Below are 16,101 nucleotides of genomic sequence, written 5' to 3' on the forward strand. Positions count from 1 at the left end.
ACACTCCTCAGAGACAGTCACCCGGAGGAAACCCACGCAGACACAGGGAGAACACACCACACTCCTCACAGACAGTCACCCGGAGGAAACCCACGCAGACACAGGGAGAACACACCACACTCCTCACAGACAGTCACCCAGAGGAAACCCACGCAGACACAGGGAGAACACACCACACTCCTCACAGACAGTCACCCGGAGGAAACCCACACAGACACAGGGAGAACACACCACACTCCTCACAGACAGTCACCCGGAGGAAACCCACACAGACACAGGGAGAACACACCACACTCCTCACAGACAGTCACCCAGAGGAAACCCACGCAGACACAGGGAGAACACACCACACTCCTCACAGACAGTCACCCAGAGGAAACCCACGCAGACACAGGGAGAACACACCACACTCCTCACAGACAGTCACCCGGAGGAAACCCACACAGACACAGGGAGAACACACCACACTCCTCACAGACAGTCACCTGGAGGAAACCCACACAGACACAGGGAGAACACACCACACTCCTCACAGACAGTCACCCGGAGGAAACCCACGCAGACACAGGGAGAACACACCACACTCCTCACAGACAGTCACCCGGAGGAAACCCACGCAGACACAGGGAGAACACACCACACTCCTCACAGACTGTCACCCGGAGGAAACCCACGCAGACACAGGGAGAACACACCACACTCCTCACAGACAGTCACCCGGAGGAAACCCACGCAGACACAGGGAGAACACACCACACTCCTCACAGACAGTCACCCAGAGGAAACCCACGCAGACACAGGGAGAACACACCACACTCCTCACAGACAGTCACCCGGAGGAAACCCACACAGACACAGGGAGAACACACCACACTCCTCACAGACAGTCACCTGGAGGAAACCCACACAGACACAGGGAGAACACACCACACTCCTCACAGACAGTCACCCGGAGGAAACCCACGCAGACACAGGGAGAACACACCACACTCCTCACAGACAGTCACCCGGAGGAAACCCACGCAGACACAGGGAGAACACACCACACTCCTCACAGACAGTCACCCAGAGGAAACCCACGCAGACACAGGGAGAACACACCACACTCCTCACAGACAGTCACCCGGAGGAAACCCACACAGACACAGGGAGAACACACCACACTCCTCACAGACAGTCACCCGGAGGAAACCCACGCAGACACAGGGAGAACACACCACACTCCTCACAGACAGTCACCTGGAACGGGACTTGAACCCACAACCCCAGAATACTGGAGATGTGTGACTGCGATACTACCTGCTGGGCCACCGTGTGCCACTTTAATCTTCTATAGGCACGTTTTTTTTTTGTTTTTTTTACCTTAAATATTTAACCTTTAACTATTATAGAACATTTAAACTGTGCATTTGAAATGGATCATTACATTTCATTCACAAATGATATTTATTTCATGAACTTTCCATTAAAGGCTGTAAAGAGAAAACATTGCTGCAAAGAACACTGCTGGGCTCCTGCGTCAGCCATTAAGGGTTCAGTGTGCATCAGTAAGCTATTTCTGCTCCAGCGCTGTGTTGAGTGTTCAGTCTGCAAGCAGTGCTCCACTACAGACCACCACCTGTAGGTCATGTGCTCATTCTGATTTATTAGTATTCTCAAAACGTAGCGCGGGAGAGAGAGAGAGAGAGAGAGAGAGAGAGAGGGGGGGGGGCTGTGGACGCCATTTATTCGCTCCTGGATGAAGGCTGGTATTGTTTTTACCTCACATCTTTCGTCTGCTTTTCATTTATTGGTGAGATTTATTTCGAGTCGTTTTTCGTTAAATGAAGCAATTTAGCAGCTCCCTGTTTCAAATAGGGACATTTTATTTTTCCAGCGGTATTTATAATAAAACACGTATGATATCGATTGATATTGAAGTTTAAAACGGTATAATTTTATTTTTCTGCAGACTTTAACGGCGGTGCTGTGGAGAAATGGTGGCTATTCCGTTATTTTATGACGCGGTGTGTTAGGATATGAGTTGAAGTTTCTATTTGTGACTCTTAAACATTCAAACGGTGGAAACAGCGGTTTGTTGCTCGGACCGAAGAAGCCCAACTCTAATAATAACCAGAGAGGAGTTACAAGGGGAGAGCGGGTCCTGATTTTTTTTCCTTATCGTATCGTTTTCTGCAGCTTCAAGAAAGATTATGAGGACTGTCCTCACCGTCAGCTGGGTCCTTTTTCTGTTCCGCTGCTTCTGCCTCACTGGAGCGAGTAAGTAGCCTACAGTTTTGCTTCAGTGTGAGCTCCATCACCGCAGGAGCTGTAACAGATTCGATTTAGTTTCAGATCCTGAGCCAAGATTCGTTTCTACTTTCTAAATTTCTTTTTACTTTTGCCCAGCCAGTGTTGGCAGCCCGGCTGCACTCTTAAAAATAAAGGGTTCTTTGAGAAATAACATAGAAGAACCCATTGTTGGTCCCATAAAGAAACATGTATCTTATGTTTGAGAGATGTGTGAATGTGAAAAACATTTTAAAGGCTTACAAACGTTATCCTGATCTTAAGGTTCTTTACCAATGTAAACAACATTAACAAAACTTGTTCTTTATGAATCCAGAAGTGGTTATTCTATGTCATCATTCAAAGAGCCATTTGCAGCAGTTATTTGAGAGTATATGTACCAGAATTTTTTGTCCACTGGTAAATGAACACCCTCCATATTCAGTGATGGCAACAGGATAAGTTAAACCCAGACACAATATGAACAGCCCACATGAAACACAAACTCTCTCTTAATTATGACAATTTGCTATATGCCCAAGTAGTCTCCATATGAAGTTATCAGCCTCACATTTGTCCTCATTGTGTGCAGGCTGGCTGTTTACATAGCTTTTACTCTATAATACATGAATTGGTTTGTCTCTTTGAAAAACACTATTGTCAGATGATTAAAATATTAATAGAAATTAATCAAATTAGTATGTGTAAAATAATCATGATTCATTTTAGTGTTTTATTTGCTCATAGTCAGTCCTAAAGTATAGGGTTTCCTTTTTAAAATCTGTGTGTTAATTTATAGACAGAGTAAGACTGGACAAAATCAGCTTCATCACAACTGATTTATTGCTGTCAGTAATTGAGGAGTGCATCCGTGACCCAAAAACTTGAGCAGTTTACGGTTTTAGTGCTTTAGATAAAATGATTATTAATTACTGCCATTATAGCATACTGAAATATTGATTGACTCATGCTATAGCTGTTTACTCCTACATAGAATTACACTACAGAGACATTTAGAAATATTCTGAGCTACTTCTTTATTTTTAGATAATTCTGTGAGCATGATATAGCATGAATGAACGTTTAATCACTCAAAGACTTAAATAATAATGAGCAGAAAATAGTGCAGTTTGGATGGTATTAGCTGCAGTTACTTTAGTTAAATAATTCACTGTGGTGGAATAATAACTGAGAAAAGACCATTTTCATTTCTTTTATTTTCAAACTATGGTTATTATATTATTATTATTATACACATTTAAACAGCATTTAGTGTTATGTTGCCTATTGTCACTCAACTCACAAGACCTTATTTTATTAGACATTTTTAGACAGGTTGTGACGCGTTGCAGCCCAAGTAATGTGTCAAAAAAAGGATTTAGCATTTCTTTAAATTCAGCCTAGTCTCTCTTGTTAAGAGAAAATGGCCTCACCACATGTGTTTGTGTTTGGTGGGTCTCCTTCAGCTCCATGAGAGAATTTCACAGGTACAAATCATGACAATGAGTGGCATGTGAGTCCGTATTTGTGAAATAGTTTCAAAATTTTCCTTGCACTGTTTTTACCATTCGTTTTTCCCATGATAAAATATTGTTCACTAATTGTTCTTAATGACAGCAATCCTATTTTTATGGTCTGTTCACCCACAACTGATTTACACATCATGTATCTTATTATGAATGTATTTGTATTCTTGGTTTTTAATAGGGAACCACTTCAAGTAATTTAATTGAAAGCTGTTACCAAGCCCAGTAAAAGAGGCATTAGGGATATTGGCTTTACCCTGGTGGTCACTGAGTTTGATTTAATGCCTGCATTGTACATCTGAGATAGGACCTTCTATAGATCACGTTGAGTTAATGAGATGTACATAGATATCTGCCAGAGGAAATGGTGCATATTGTGGGCATATGCTGAATTATATGACAATCTAAGTCTCAACTCATTACCCTGACCTGTTCTATAGAAGGGAGTATATATTACATTGTCCATTTGGTCAGTTTCACTTACACCTATCATATAGGTACTTTTTGTTGTTTTACATTCAGACTCTAGTCTGTGTGTTGCTTAACATACTTCCTTTCACCCTGTCAGACAATTTCCAGAGCAGGTAGTATTTCACAAGTCTATCATTCTCAGCACTGCAGTGACACTGATGTATTAGAGAATGTCCCACTTATACTAGTGATAAGACAAAGCATCTGCTTTGCTGTTGAAGTTATTGAACACTGGGCACTCATTGTCCACTCTACTTTACACACCTACATTGTTGGCCTGTCTTGAAGATGTGAAGTCAGAAAGACTAGCTCAACTGTGGCTGTACAGTCAATCTCCAAGTGCATATATATATAGTAGGTTGAGCTGATAAAATTGGCATTTAATTTAGAAACAGTGGGCTTTAATGTTGTGGATGATTGGTGTATATATCCCTTCTGTTTTTGCCTTTCTGAGGAAATACATTTTAGTAAAAAAAAGTATCATGTCGTTTTTGTCCAAAAAAAAAAACATGTATCTCCAAAATAACTTTACAGCAGAAGTAAAAAACATTTACTTTCAATAGAAGGCATTGTAAAAAGAATTTATTCGGAGTCATTTTGGAGCATTTATGTTGGTGCATTCATCATGAGTGTTCATTTGATGTAGTGAATTGAATATTCACAAAAATGGAGATAAATGTTTTTCATTCAACAGTGACAATATGACAATTCATGTTTAAATGTCTGCTTTCAACAAAAGTTTTGCATTGAAGAGTAATGTTTTCTGGTTCAAGTAGCACTGGTTGATTCAACTTTGCAGAAAGTTTATGTATTAGTTTGCCAGTTACATCATATTTCCTTGATAAATGAGTGCATTTTGGCCAGTCTGCATTAAGGATGCTCTCCAAGAAACCATTAAGGCAAGACTCTCTCTGTGCAATTACCATAATTCCTTGTGTGATGCCATTGACTTTGGCAGAGAACACTAGAAGTTAAATTTTTGCAGAGTAATGTGTTATAATAACTAATGCTCCTTTCTTCTGTATAATGCAGTTATGCCTGTAAAATTTAAAACTTCATTCAGTTGAGATTAAATGAATTTTTTTAAATAAAAAAATAGATAACACACTTAAATGCATAGGGAAAATAACTGTCAACTTTATTTAAGTAACAAAACACACTAACATTTTTCCATTAGACATCAATCATGGTTCAGTGTCATGAGATCCCCTAATTTATATTTTGTTTTTGCAAACAATTTGGAAAGTTGAATTATAAGGATATTTATAGTTCCTTCAACAATCAGGATCGTAGCTGCTTATTGTCTATCAATGTCAATTACAAAGTGTCTAACAATTACAAAGATGACTGAAGCACCCTTGCTCAATTTAGAACTTGCAACATGTTCATAAATTCATAATATATTGGCTTTTTCGTTCAACTGGAGAAACGTTTCTCCTTATGCGCCTATCACTAAGTTGGAGAAAATCAATTAAGTCTTGGAACTAAAGACACAAAATAGATTTTCCCCTTTTCGCAAAACTCAGAAATAAAGTTTTTGTCAGCTTTCACGGTATAAAAATAATGTAGTAAAATATTAGCCAACCTGCTTGAGTCTTTAAAAAAAAAGTTTTTACAAGCTATGACTTGCATGTCATATTTCTATTTCTTTGACTTAACATTCATAGGTTAGGTTCTGGATCCTTTAAACTTTAAAAAGGGCAGAGCAGGTAGTGTCGCTGTCACACAGCTACTGGGTCATGATGTTGTGGGTTCAAGCCCCACTCCCAGTGACCTCCGTGTGGATTTTCTCTGGGTGCTCCAGTTTCCTCCCACAGTCTAGCTACTCAAAAGTGTCCATAGGACTGAATGTGTGTGTGTGTGTCACCCTGCGAAGGACTGGCGCCCCCTCCAGGGTGTGTTCCTGCCTTGCCCCAATGATTCCGAGTTGGCTCCTAAACTAGATGTACAGGGTACAGACAATGAATGGATAAATTAAACTTAAAATTACTTAATTAAATAACTGTTGTCTTTACTATTTTACTGTAGATATAAAACAAATATAGCAAAGAAAATACCAATTCTCATGCATGTACTTTACAGTATTATTTTAACATTGCTCTAGTACTGTCACGGCTACGCAGGGAGAATGAGGAGACGGACGTAAACGCAAGGAATTTTATTTAACACAGACAGAATCAAAATAAACACGGGTAGTAAAGACAAAACTAACTAGACAGAGCTTAACAAGGACGGACAGGGAAGTGCCATGAACCGGGGTAGACACGTGAGAACAGAGAGACTGTGAAACACATATCTACCTACACCTACACACACACCAGACGAGGGAGCACTGAAACAAATGGACTATATAAGGACAAGACAAACGATGAACACCTGGAGACAATAACAAGACAGAGGCAGGACTAAGGTGGGGCTAGGGCGGAACCAGGGCGGAGACAGGAACAACAACAAACAGGGCCATGTGCTACATGAGCACTTGGTGGGGTAAACAGACAGGACTGGACCAGAATGTGACAGATGCCCCCTCCAAGACGCGCAAGAAGCGTGTAAAGCTAGACTCTCCAGGAGCTGGCACAGGAGGGGCCAGGAAAACAAAACAGAATGAACCCACAAGACTCAGGACAACACAGGAAATGAAGCTGGGGACAAGAGACTAGACCGTAACGGACACTGGACAGGACTAGAAACAGGAGACGTGACTTGTGACAAGACAGAGGACAAGACAGGGTGCTGGACCTTAGACTAAACACTTAACGGGGACTGAGACAGAACAGGAGCAGAGACATGAGACTGGACTTGGGACAAGACGGGAGCAGAGACGGGACTGAAACAGGGACTGGACTATACTGGAGAGACACTGGACTGGAACTTAGATTGGACAGGTGATGAGACTGCGGATCGTTACTGGGAGTGGACAGGGGACTGGACTTGAGGCAGGGGAACTGGGACCAGGACATTCACAGGGACAGACACAAACACGGTGACAGGGACCGGAACAGAGACAAAGGCAGACACAGGTACTGGGACAAGGACAGAAATAAGAACCAGGACAGGGACAGACAAGGGAACCAAGACAACTGGGGGGTGCCCAGGACTGGCAAAAATCTGTGGGGAAGTCCGCTGGGCTGATTTAGGGACACAAACTGAAGTGGCCGTAGCCACCGTCACGGGGCAGAAGCGGCTGAGGAAGCCGCCCTCGCTGGGACAGGAGCGGCCGAGGAAGCCGCCTTCTCTGGAGCGTGTGCAGCGAATGCCACCTTCTCTGGAGCATGTGCGGCGGAAGCCGCCTTCTCTGGAGCGTGTGCGGCGGATGCCTCCTTCTCTGGAGCGTGTGCGGCGGAAGCCGCCTTCTCTGGAGCGTGTGCGGCGGATGCCTCCTTCTCTGGAGCGTGTGCGGCAGATGCCGCCTTCTCTGGAGCGTGTGCAGCGAATGCCACCTTCTCTGGAGCATGTGCGGCGGAAGCCGCCTTCTCTGGAGCATGTGCGGCGGATGCCTCCTTCTCTGGAGTGTGTGCGGCAGATGCCGCCTACTCTGGAGCGTGTGCGGCGGATGCCGCCTTCTCTGGGACAGGAGCGACCGTGGAAGCCGCCTTCTCGGGGACAGGAGCGGCCGTGTAAGCCGCCTTCTCGGGGACAGGAGCGGCTGGAGGCGCCGCTTTCACAGGGACAGGAGCAGCCGGGTTCGCCGCCCTCTCTGGATCCGGAGCGGCCTGGATCGCCGCCCTCGCTAGATCCGGAGCGGCCTGGATCGCCGCCCTCGCTGGATACGGAGCTGCCTGGATCGCCGCCCTCGCTGGATACGGAGCGGCCTGGATCGCTGCCCTCGCTGGATACAGAGCGGCCTGGATCGCTGCCCTCGCTGGATACGGAGCGGAGAGTCCTGCGTAGACGGAGAGTCCTGGAGACGTGGACTTGGGCTGCTCGCAAGGCACGTGCTGGAGCTGTTGAGGGTTTGAGAGGTTCAATGGGCGCATTCATGAGGAAGTCCCAGATGTCCCCTGAACAAGGATCCTCACGAAATGCGCCCCTGTTAGCCTCACCTCCTTTGCCCTGAGGCTTGAGGCTAACAATACCAACCCTCAACGCCCCCCACAAAATTTTCCCCGGACTTGAGGGGGTAGTTCACTGGCGAGGGGGAGACTCCAGCATGCTGCTTCCGCCGACACCGTTGTTTGCGGGGTGTGGAGGACACCTTAGCCTCCACTACATACCCTACTGGAGTGCCAGGACCCGAACCAAAAGGAGTACGCCTAATCGCACACCGCCTAATCGCACACCGAGCAAACGGATTCCTCGCTACATCCATAGTGGTAGGTCTGGTGTTCTGTCACGGCTACGCAGGAAGGACGAGGAGACGGACGTAAACGCAAGGAATTTTATTTAACACAGACAGAATCAAAATAAACACGGGCAGTGAAGACAAAACTAACTAAACAGAGCTTATCAAGGATGGACAGGGAAGCGCCATGAACCGGGGTAGACACGTGAGAACAGAGAGACTGTGAAACACACACACACACACACACACACACACACACACACACACACACACACACACACACACACACACACACACACACACCAGACAAGGGAGCACTGAAACAAAGGGACTATATAAGGACAAGACAAACGAACACCTGGAGACAATAACGAGACAGAGGCAGGACTAAGGTGGGGTTAGGGCGGAACCAGGGCGGAGACAGGAACAACAACATGTAGGGCCATGTACTACATGAGCACTTGGTGGGGTAAACAGACAGGACTGGACCAGGATGTGACAAGTATAGTCTTTTCCTTTGAATTAGTGAATGTTTTGTAATTATATTTAATTTCTTTTTTGAGGACAGTGATGTTCAAATCCAAATACGTTTTTTTTATATTCATAACTCCCACAGATCGTCCTGCTGCACCTGTCAATGTCTCTATCATTCTCATGAGGGCACGCTCATCCACTGTTACCTGGAACGTTCCAGAGGGTGAAGCTGTAATTGGTTATGCCATCTCACTGCAGGTACACAAAATTTATTAACACATAACGACATATAGCCCTAAAGGAATTTTCTCAGTTGTATACTTTATTATCCTATGACCATGGTCTCTTCTCCAATCAACATTTTTGTACAGCATGCTTAAGCTTTGTTTTGTTCGACTTGTGTGTCTTGATATGTTGTTAATTGCAGAGACAAGATGGCCTGATGCAAAGGTTCATCAGAGAAGTTAATACCACCAGTCGTGCCTGTGTGCTATGGGACCTTGATGAAAACACAGATTACAATATTCAGGTCCAGTCAATAGGACTACATGGAGAGAGTGAAGCCAGCAAAAGTGTTCATTTTCGAACCCTCGAAAATTCAGACCACTTTCAGGCTGGAATTGTGGCTCAAGGTACTCTTACAGAATACAACAAAACTGAGTACACTCCTGTTTAGAATCACTAAAATATTTAATTATTACAATATCATTATATATCGATTGCCATGTCACTGAGTTGATATGATTTTACTAAAGTAATGCTTAAACATTCTTTGCTCTGTGGTAAAGTGCATTATCAGCCAGAAAAATGTATATATTCTCAAATATATTCATATCAATGGAGTCCAAATATTCTGTGTATATCTATGTTTTGACTCCAGAGGTAATGATTATCAAGTGAGGCCCTTTACTGGATAAGTGTTTACAGATAATGCATGAATAAATGATAACATTTTCAATAACTGTTTATACATTTTTATATAGTCATTTGGCCAGGGATTTTCATATAGGCTTATATTCACTGGTTGTAACATATAAGCCCTTTAGTCCTGCTTATATAATACTGTGAAAACAGTACTCAAAGATCGTCAAAGTTCAGTAAAAAGTTAATTTACACAGGATGCGGCATGGTGCTGTACTCCAATGGAGTTAAGAAAAATTGGCAGAATTCATATGTGTTTCCCAGTCCTAATTCTTGCTTATACTATGAAGTTCATGCTTTCGTGTCTAATTTTAGCTGCTTGGTTGTGTCCTTTTAATAAATATAACTGTCATAAAAAGACAAAATCTTTGAGTTTGGTTTTATATAGAAATAATTTTGTACATACCAGTCCTGTTTTGACTTGGTTTGAATTAAGTGATTATTGGTTAAAACAGAAGAATATTCTCCTATTCCTGTCTACTTCAAAATGTATAAAATGACTACCTCAGCTTGAAAAGGCTGTCTCAAGATTAATTTTGTTAATGTTTACTTGGGATAGCTCATCCCCATTCTCTGCTAGTACCATTGCGGTAAACACACACCAGATAAATTATGAATGCCCTGCTGTGCATGAGGTATGATACATTTTAAAGTGATATACAAAGTTCAGTGTGCTCCAGGTAATATTTTTCTTAATTTATGTACAGCGGATATGCACATGCTTATTCCAATGCACAATTAATATTTTGGTGAATGTAATGTTTTGAAGAAAAATTAAATATGTGGTGTGTCGTTTTTATGGTATATTTTACATTACAATGTTATTTCCTTGTAAACTGTTTAGGCCTTTCATAACTGCAATAACATCCACATATATGTATGTGTGTCTTTTGTAACTACAGTCCATTAACATGTATATGTGTGTTTGTACATGTGGTGTTTTTATCTGGTCAGGTGACCCTTCAGTAGAGGGTTTAAACATTTCGAGAAGCCTTCTGACAGAAGAAATGGTGATAATCATGACCGTGCTACTGATGTGGGCAGGTGACCATTCTTAAACCTCATATTATTTCCATTCTGTAGATTGTAAACTTAATTTACAATGAATACCATAATACTTACATGGTCAGTTTGATTACACATTTAGTTTCATATTTTTCTAGAATGTAGTGCAATTGATAGCACTTGAATTTAAGAACACGTTAAAAATAGCAGCATGTGTGGATGCCCTAAGAGTGTTCTGAAGGTCAAGGAGACCTAATCTTACCTCTAATCAAATGTTTGTGTCTTGTTGCAGCTGTGATTGCTTTATTCTGTAGGCAGTATGATATCATCAAAGACAATGACTCCAGCAGTCACAGCAAAGAGAAGACGAAACCCCTGTCAGAACACAGCACCCCAGATTACCGCAATGGTGGTCTGCTAGGGAGCAAGGTGAGATTAAGTATATTAGTACACTGTTGCCCAGTTGGTTTGTATTTATATATATATGCTTATATATGCTTATATATGCTTGTGTAGGAGTATCCGTCAGTGTTGCTTTTGTGTATATAGAGCATCTGTGATTTTACATAATCCACCTATTCATTATAAAACATGTTAGCCCTGTCCATTCCAGTTGAACTTAAGAGGACTGTTTCAGCCTAAACTGCTTTTTCAATGGGACAGCGAGTCAGAACTGGGGATTTACATGAGTTTGTCATGAAAGCAATGCAAAAAACCCATATCAGCAGACATATTTTTAAAAATGTGGGATATAAGACCTTAACAGAAGACAAAGTATGAATATATTAAAATATTATCATATTTTGTAGGTTTTTTTTCCTGAAGCCTCATACATATTTTATTTGTTAGATGTTTGAAAAATCAGTCAATTCATGGACAAATTCTTTTGCATTAATAGATGTTGAGTCTGTTTTTCTCTTTACATTTTTCCTAGTTCCAAAGAACCCCATCTTCAGTTAGCATCATCAAGGTTTGACCGGCACAAAAACACAGAATCTGGTTCATCTGGTTCTCATCACATGGAATCCAAAATAAATCTCTGAGACATGATTCAGTACTAATACAACCTGCTCTGCAATACACTAGCAACAACCTGCAATACATTGTACTTTTTATTATGCTGTAATGACAAATAATCTGCTGGAAAATGGCAAAGATTAACTACAATTATATTAATAGAATAATGCGAAATGAAAGTCGCAATCAGGATGAGGATTATTTCCCAGCCAACATATCAGTAAAACAGGCCTTCTATGATCGATGTCAACCTCTAGATAAACAATGCATGCTGAAATCCATTCATAATAGACAAATCTAAGTTTCCATTTCTTTTATTCTTTAATCTTCTATGCAAAACATGAAAAACATCATGTAACTTAAACAGCCTAGAATTAATTTAATTCCATATTCTGATTGGGGCTAAATATAAACATATTTTGACCATATTTTTTACTGATGGAATATGTTACTGAGAGCCATTTATTAAATTACATTTACTGAAAGTAATATAATGGACCATATTTTAAAATGGAAACTGTATAGTTAATATAACATGTGAAAGAGTATGTTGCTCCTAGGCCAAGCTTCAAGAGGTTCCTCAGTTCTAGATATAGTTTTAAATCTAGGACAAGGATTGATCTGTACCTTGAACGTTTCTGATGTCTAATTACAAAGAAACATGTTAGCAAAAGTGTTGATTTCAGTGGTAGTGTTTTATGTTAGTGCTCTGCTGTCTAGAATATTTTGAATTTAAAGAACTTAAGTTCTTAATTCATGAATAGCATTAGAAACAGTGGCAAGGTGTTTTGAAGACGCACTGCACAATGGAGGAAGTGTTCAATTTTACATTTTAAGAATTCATTGAGGGATTTAACAGAGACAGTTTGTTTCACATTAATTTATCAAATTGTAATACGTTATTTGTTGTATATATTAGTGTTTCTGTTTTTTAGCTTTATCTCACAATATATAATCACTAGCTTAGTTTCTATTTGTAATTGATTTTAATATTATATATATTTTGTCGCTATCCAATTAAAAACATGTATCACCATTTTTTGTCGATTTTTAGGTTACTACATTTGAAAGCAGCAGCTGTCCTTCACATGTGAAAATTTCATGTTGAATGAACCAATAGAAATGCTCCAAATTTACATAATAATATCTTTTTACATTCATTTTCATTGAAAGTTAAGAAGGTTTTTTTCCTTCTCCTGTAAATATACTATTTTGGGAAATACAGGTTTTTAATAAGACAGCAACAAAATGGTGGGTGTTTAGTTGGTAAATTTTGTCATGTTGGGAGTGTATCACAACAAATTAAACTACTAACTTCTAAATAAACTTTGCTTATTTGCCAAGAGTGTGAATAGACAAACAGCATCTCAGTAATAACATGTAAAGTACTGAAAAGTGGCTCACAGATCACCAATAACATAAAATGTTACTCCATTGACCAAGATGATCTTTGAAGCCCAGGACTTTGAAAGCAGGCAGACATGGACCACCATTAGGCCACAGAGCACCCTCTGGTGGTCCTTGTTCCTAGGCACTGCTCTGTTTTGGGCTGGTACTGGCAGTTTGTCATATAAATACAATGAGAATTAGTGGACTCTGTAATAAGAAAGAAAAAATATTTTAAAGCAGCAAACAATATATACAACAACAGCACACATTTCCTAATGTTTCTAGAAGGTAGATTGTCCCTGAAGTAGTAAAGGTTAAGAAACCCTGACAATTAACCACAAATCCTTGGAACTGGACGTATCCAGTGACTGATGTGAAGAAACAGAACAGCCTGTGACAACAAGCAGACACAAAGATTCAGGCTTTTATTAAATTCTACCCCATTAAATGGTTTTGAGAGATATGTGAATGATTTTATTATTACAAAAAGACTCAAGGGCAGCACAGTTGTGCAGCAGGTAGTGTCGCAATCATGCAGCTCCAGGGACAGGGAAGTTGTGAGTTCGATTCCTGCTCCGGGTGACTGTCTGTGAAGAGTTTGATGTGTTCTCTCCGTGTCCGCATGGGTTTGCTCTGGGTGCTCCTGTTTCCTCCCACAGTCCAAAAACACACGTTGCAGGTGGATTGGCGACTCAAAGGTGTCCATAGGTGTGAGTGTGTGAGTGAATGTGTGTGTGTGTGTGTGTGTGTGTGTGTGTTGCTGTGAAGGACTGGCGCCCCCTGCAGGGTGTATTCCCGCTTTGCGCCCAATGATTCCAGGTAGGATCTGGACCCATTGCGACCCTGAACTGGATAAGCGCTTACAGATAATGAATGAAAAAGACTCAACCTAGACTATGGAGCATATACGGGCAGCTCAGCTGGGAAACAGAAAAGCTACATTTCCACAGATAGAAGGTTTGGGACATTTGGGACAAGTGATGGGACATTGGATAAACTTAAGATCCACATGGGCAGCCCAACTTAAAACACAAAACCTCCCATTTTGACAACCCAGGGGTCAAGTGTGCCCCAAATATTTACACTATATTGCCAAAAGTATTCACCCCTATATTTGAAGACTGCTAAATTTGGCAACAGTTGAGAATGGATTTTAAAACAGAATCTTGATGAGTCTTTCAGAAATAAAGATGGGGATGTTTGACCACTCTGTGTAAGATTGCATGTGCATATATTCAAGAATATTCAATATGTTGCAGCTTGAAATCTGGGGATTTCGACATCTACAATACATAATATCATTAGAGGATTGAGAAAAGGGCGGCACGGTGGCGCAGGCGGTAGTGTCGCAGTCACACAGCTCCAGGGGCCTGGAGGTTGTGGGTTTGATTCCCGCTCCGGGTGACTGTCTGTGAGGAGTTGGTGTGTTCTCCCCGTGTCCGCGTGGGTTTCCTCCGGGTGCTCCGGTTTCCTCCCACAGTCCAAAAACACACGTTGCAGGTGGATTGGCGACTCGAAAGTGTCCGTAGGTGTGAGTGAATGTGTGTGTGTCTGTGTTGCCCTGTGAAGGACTGGTGTCCCCTCCAGGGTGTATTCCCGCCTTGCGCCCGATGATTCCAGGTAGGCTCTGGACCCCCCGCAACCCTAAATTGGATAAGCGGTTACAGATAATGGATGGATGGATGGATTGAGAAAATCAGGGTGGCACGGTAGTGCAACAGGTAATGTATCTGTCAATCAGTTTCAGGTACCTGGGGTTGTAAGGAGTCTGATGTGTCCTAACCATGTTCGCATGGGTTTTCTCCAGGTGCTCCAGTTTCCTCCCATGGTCCAAAGACACATGGGTAGTTGTATTGGCTACTTGTAGATGTGAGAGAATGTGCGTGTGTGTGTCGCCCTGCAAAGGTCTGATGCCCCCTCTGCAAGGCAGGAACACATCGTGGAGGGGGCGCCAGTCACAGGGCGACACACACTCACACCTATGGACAATTTTTGAGTCGCCAATCCACCTATCAATGTGTTTATGGTCCGTGAGCGGAAATCAGAGCACCTGGAAGAAACCCACACGGCCATGGGGAGAACACAGATCAGATCAGTGTTGCTGCACTGTTTGTGTTAGTCCTCCTCTAGTCCTTCATCAGTGGATGATGCGCCATGGGATGCTTTTGTCTGAATATATATATATATATATATATTTTTTTTTTTTTTTTTTTTTTTTGATGACTATTCTAAAATCCAGCTGAAATGTTGTATCTAATCCATTAAAAAAGAATGCACAATAACACACCACCACAATATCTGTGTCACTGCAGCCCTGAGATTGATCCACCACACAAATCATATCTGCTCTGTGGTGGTCCTGTGTGGGTCGTTTAAAGAAGAGGCTGAAAAGAGGTCAAACAAATATGCAATACAACAGATAAACTAATCTGTATTTGTCAGTGGACCTGAGAGTATAGAGTGTAGAAGGAGGTGGTCATTGTATTCTGGTAGTGACTTTTTTAACAAATTCGAACATTTTTGTATATTCAGACCGCGACCCTGAAATGGACAAGCGGGAAAGATAATGATGATGTATATTCTGATGGAAGTTAGGGCATATGACATTTAAACTGAAATCCAGTGAGTTATATGCAGCAAGAGGGCGCTGCGGTTTCGCTGTCACGTGGCTACAGCGTGTTGGGGATGTGGGTTCCAACTCCACCTTTTAGGGGTTGGATGTTCTCCCTGTGTCTGTGTAGAATTCAA

General features: G+C 41.9%; 2 protein-coding genes across 5 annotated transcripts in view; one reads left to right on the forward strand and one right to left on the reverse strand.

The window, feature by feature from the left end:
* The window catches only part of gckr (glucokinase (hexokinase 4) regulator), a 21,456-nt gene extending 10,125 nt beyond the window's left edge, over window positions 1-11,331 (reverse strand). The window contains exon 1 of the mRNA XM_066668416.1: window positions 11,210-11,331. The gene's annotated coding sequence lies outside the window, so the exon portion shown is untranslated. The remainder of the gene's footprint in view (window positions 1-11,209) is intronic.
* Window positions 1-13,261, forward strand: part of fndc4b (fibronectin type III domain containing 4b) — a 25,640-nt gene extending 12,379 nt beyond the window's left edge. The window contains exons 1-7 of one of the 4 annotated variants that reach the window (XM_066668386.1): window positions 1,679-1,792; window positions 2,179-2,259; window positions 9,164-9,279; window positions 9,449-9,653; window positions 10,897-10,986; window positions 11,240-11,376; window positions 11,882-13,261. In XM_066668386.1, coding sequence (XP_066524483.1) covers window positions 2,193-2,259; window positions 9,164-9,279; window positions 9,449-9,653; window positions 10,897-10,986; window positions 11,240-11,376; window positions 11,882-11,923 — 657 coding nt within the window. In that variant the 5' untranslated portion in view covers window positions 1,679-1,792; window positions 2,179-2,192 and the 3' untranslated portion in view covers window positions 11,924-13,261. Of the gene's footprint in view, window positions 1-1,678; window positions 1,793-1,951; window positions 2,260-8,394; window positions 8,579-9,163; window positions 9,280-9,448; window positions 9,654-10,896; window positions 10,987-11,239; window positions 11,377-11,881 lie in introns of those variants that run through there. The other 3 variants (XM_066668395.1, XM_066668378.1, XM_066668404.1) reach the window with 3 other exon arrangements.
* The last annotated feature ends 2,840 nt before the right edge of the window (window positions 13,262-16,101 follow it).

This window comes from Hoplias malabaricus, chromosome 1, assembly GCF_029633855.1.
Source record: "Hoplias malabaricus isolate fHopMal1 chromosome 1, fHopMal1.hap1, whole genome shotgun sequence".
NCBI lineage: Eukaryota > Metazoa > Chordata > Actinopteri > Characiformes > Erythrinidae > Hoplias > Hoplias malabaricus.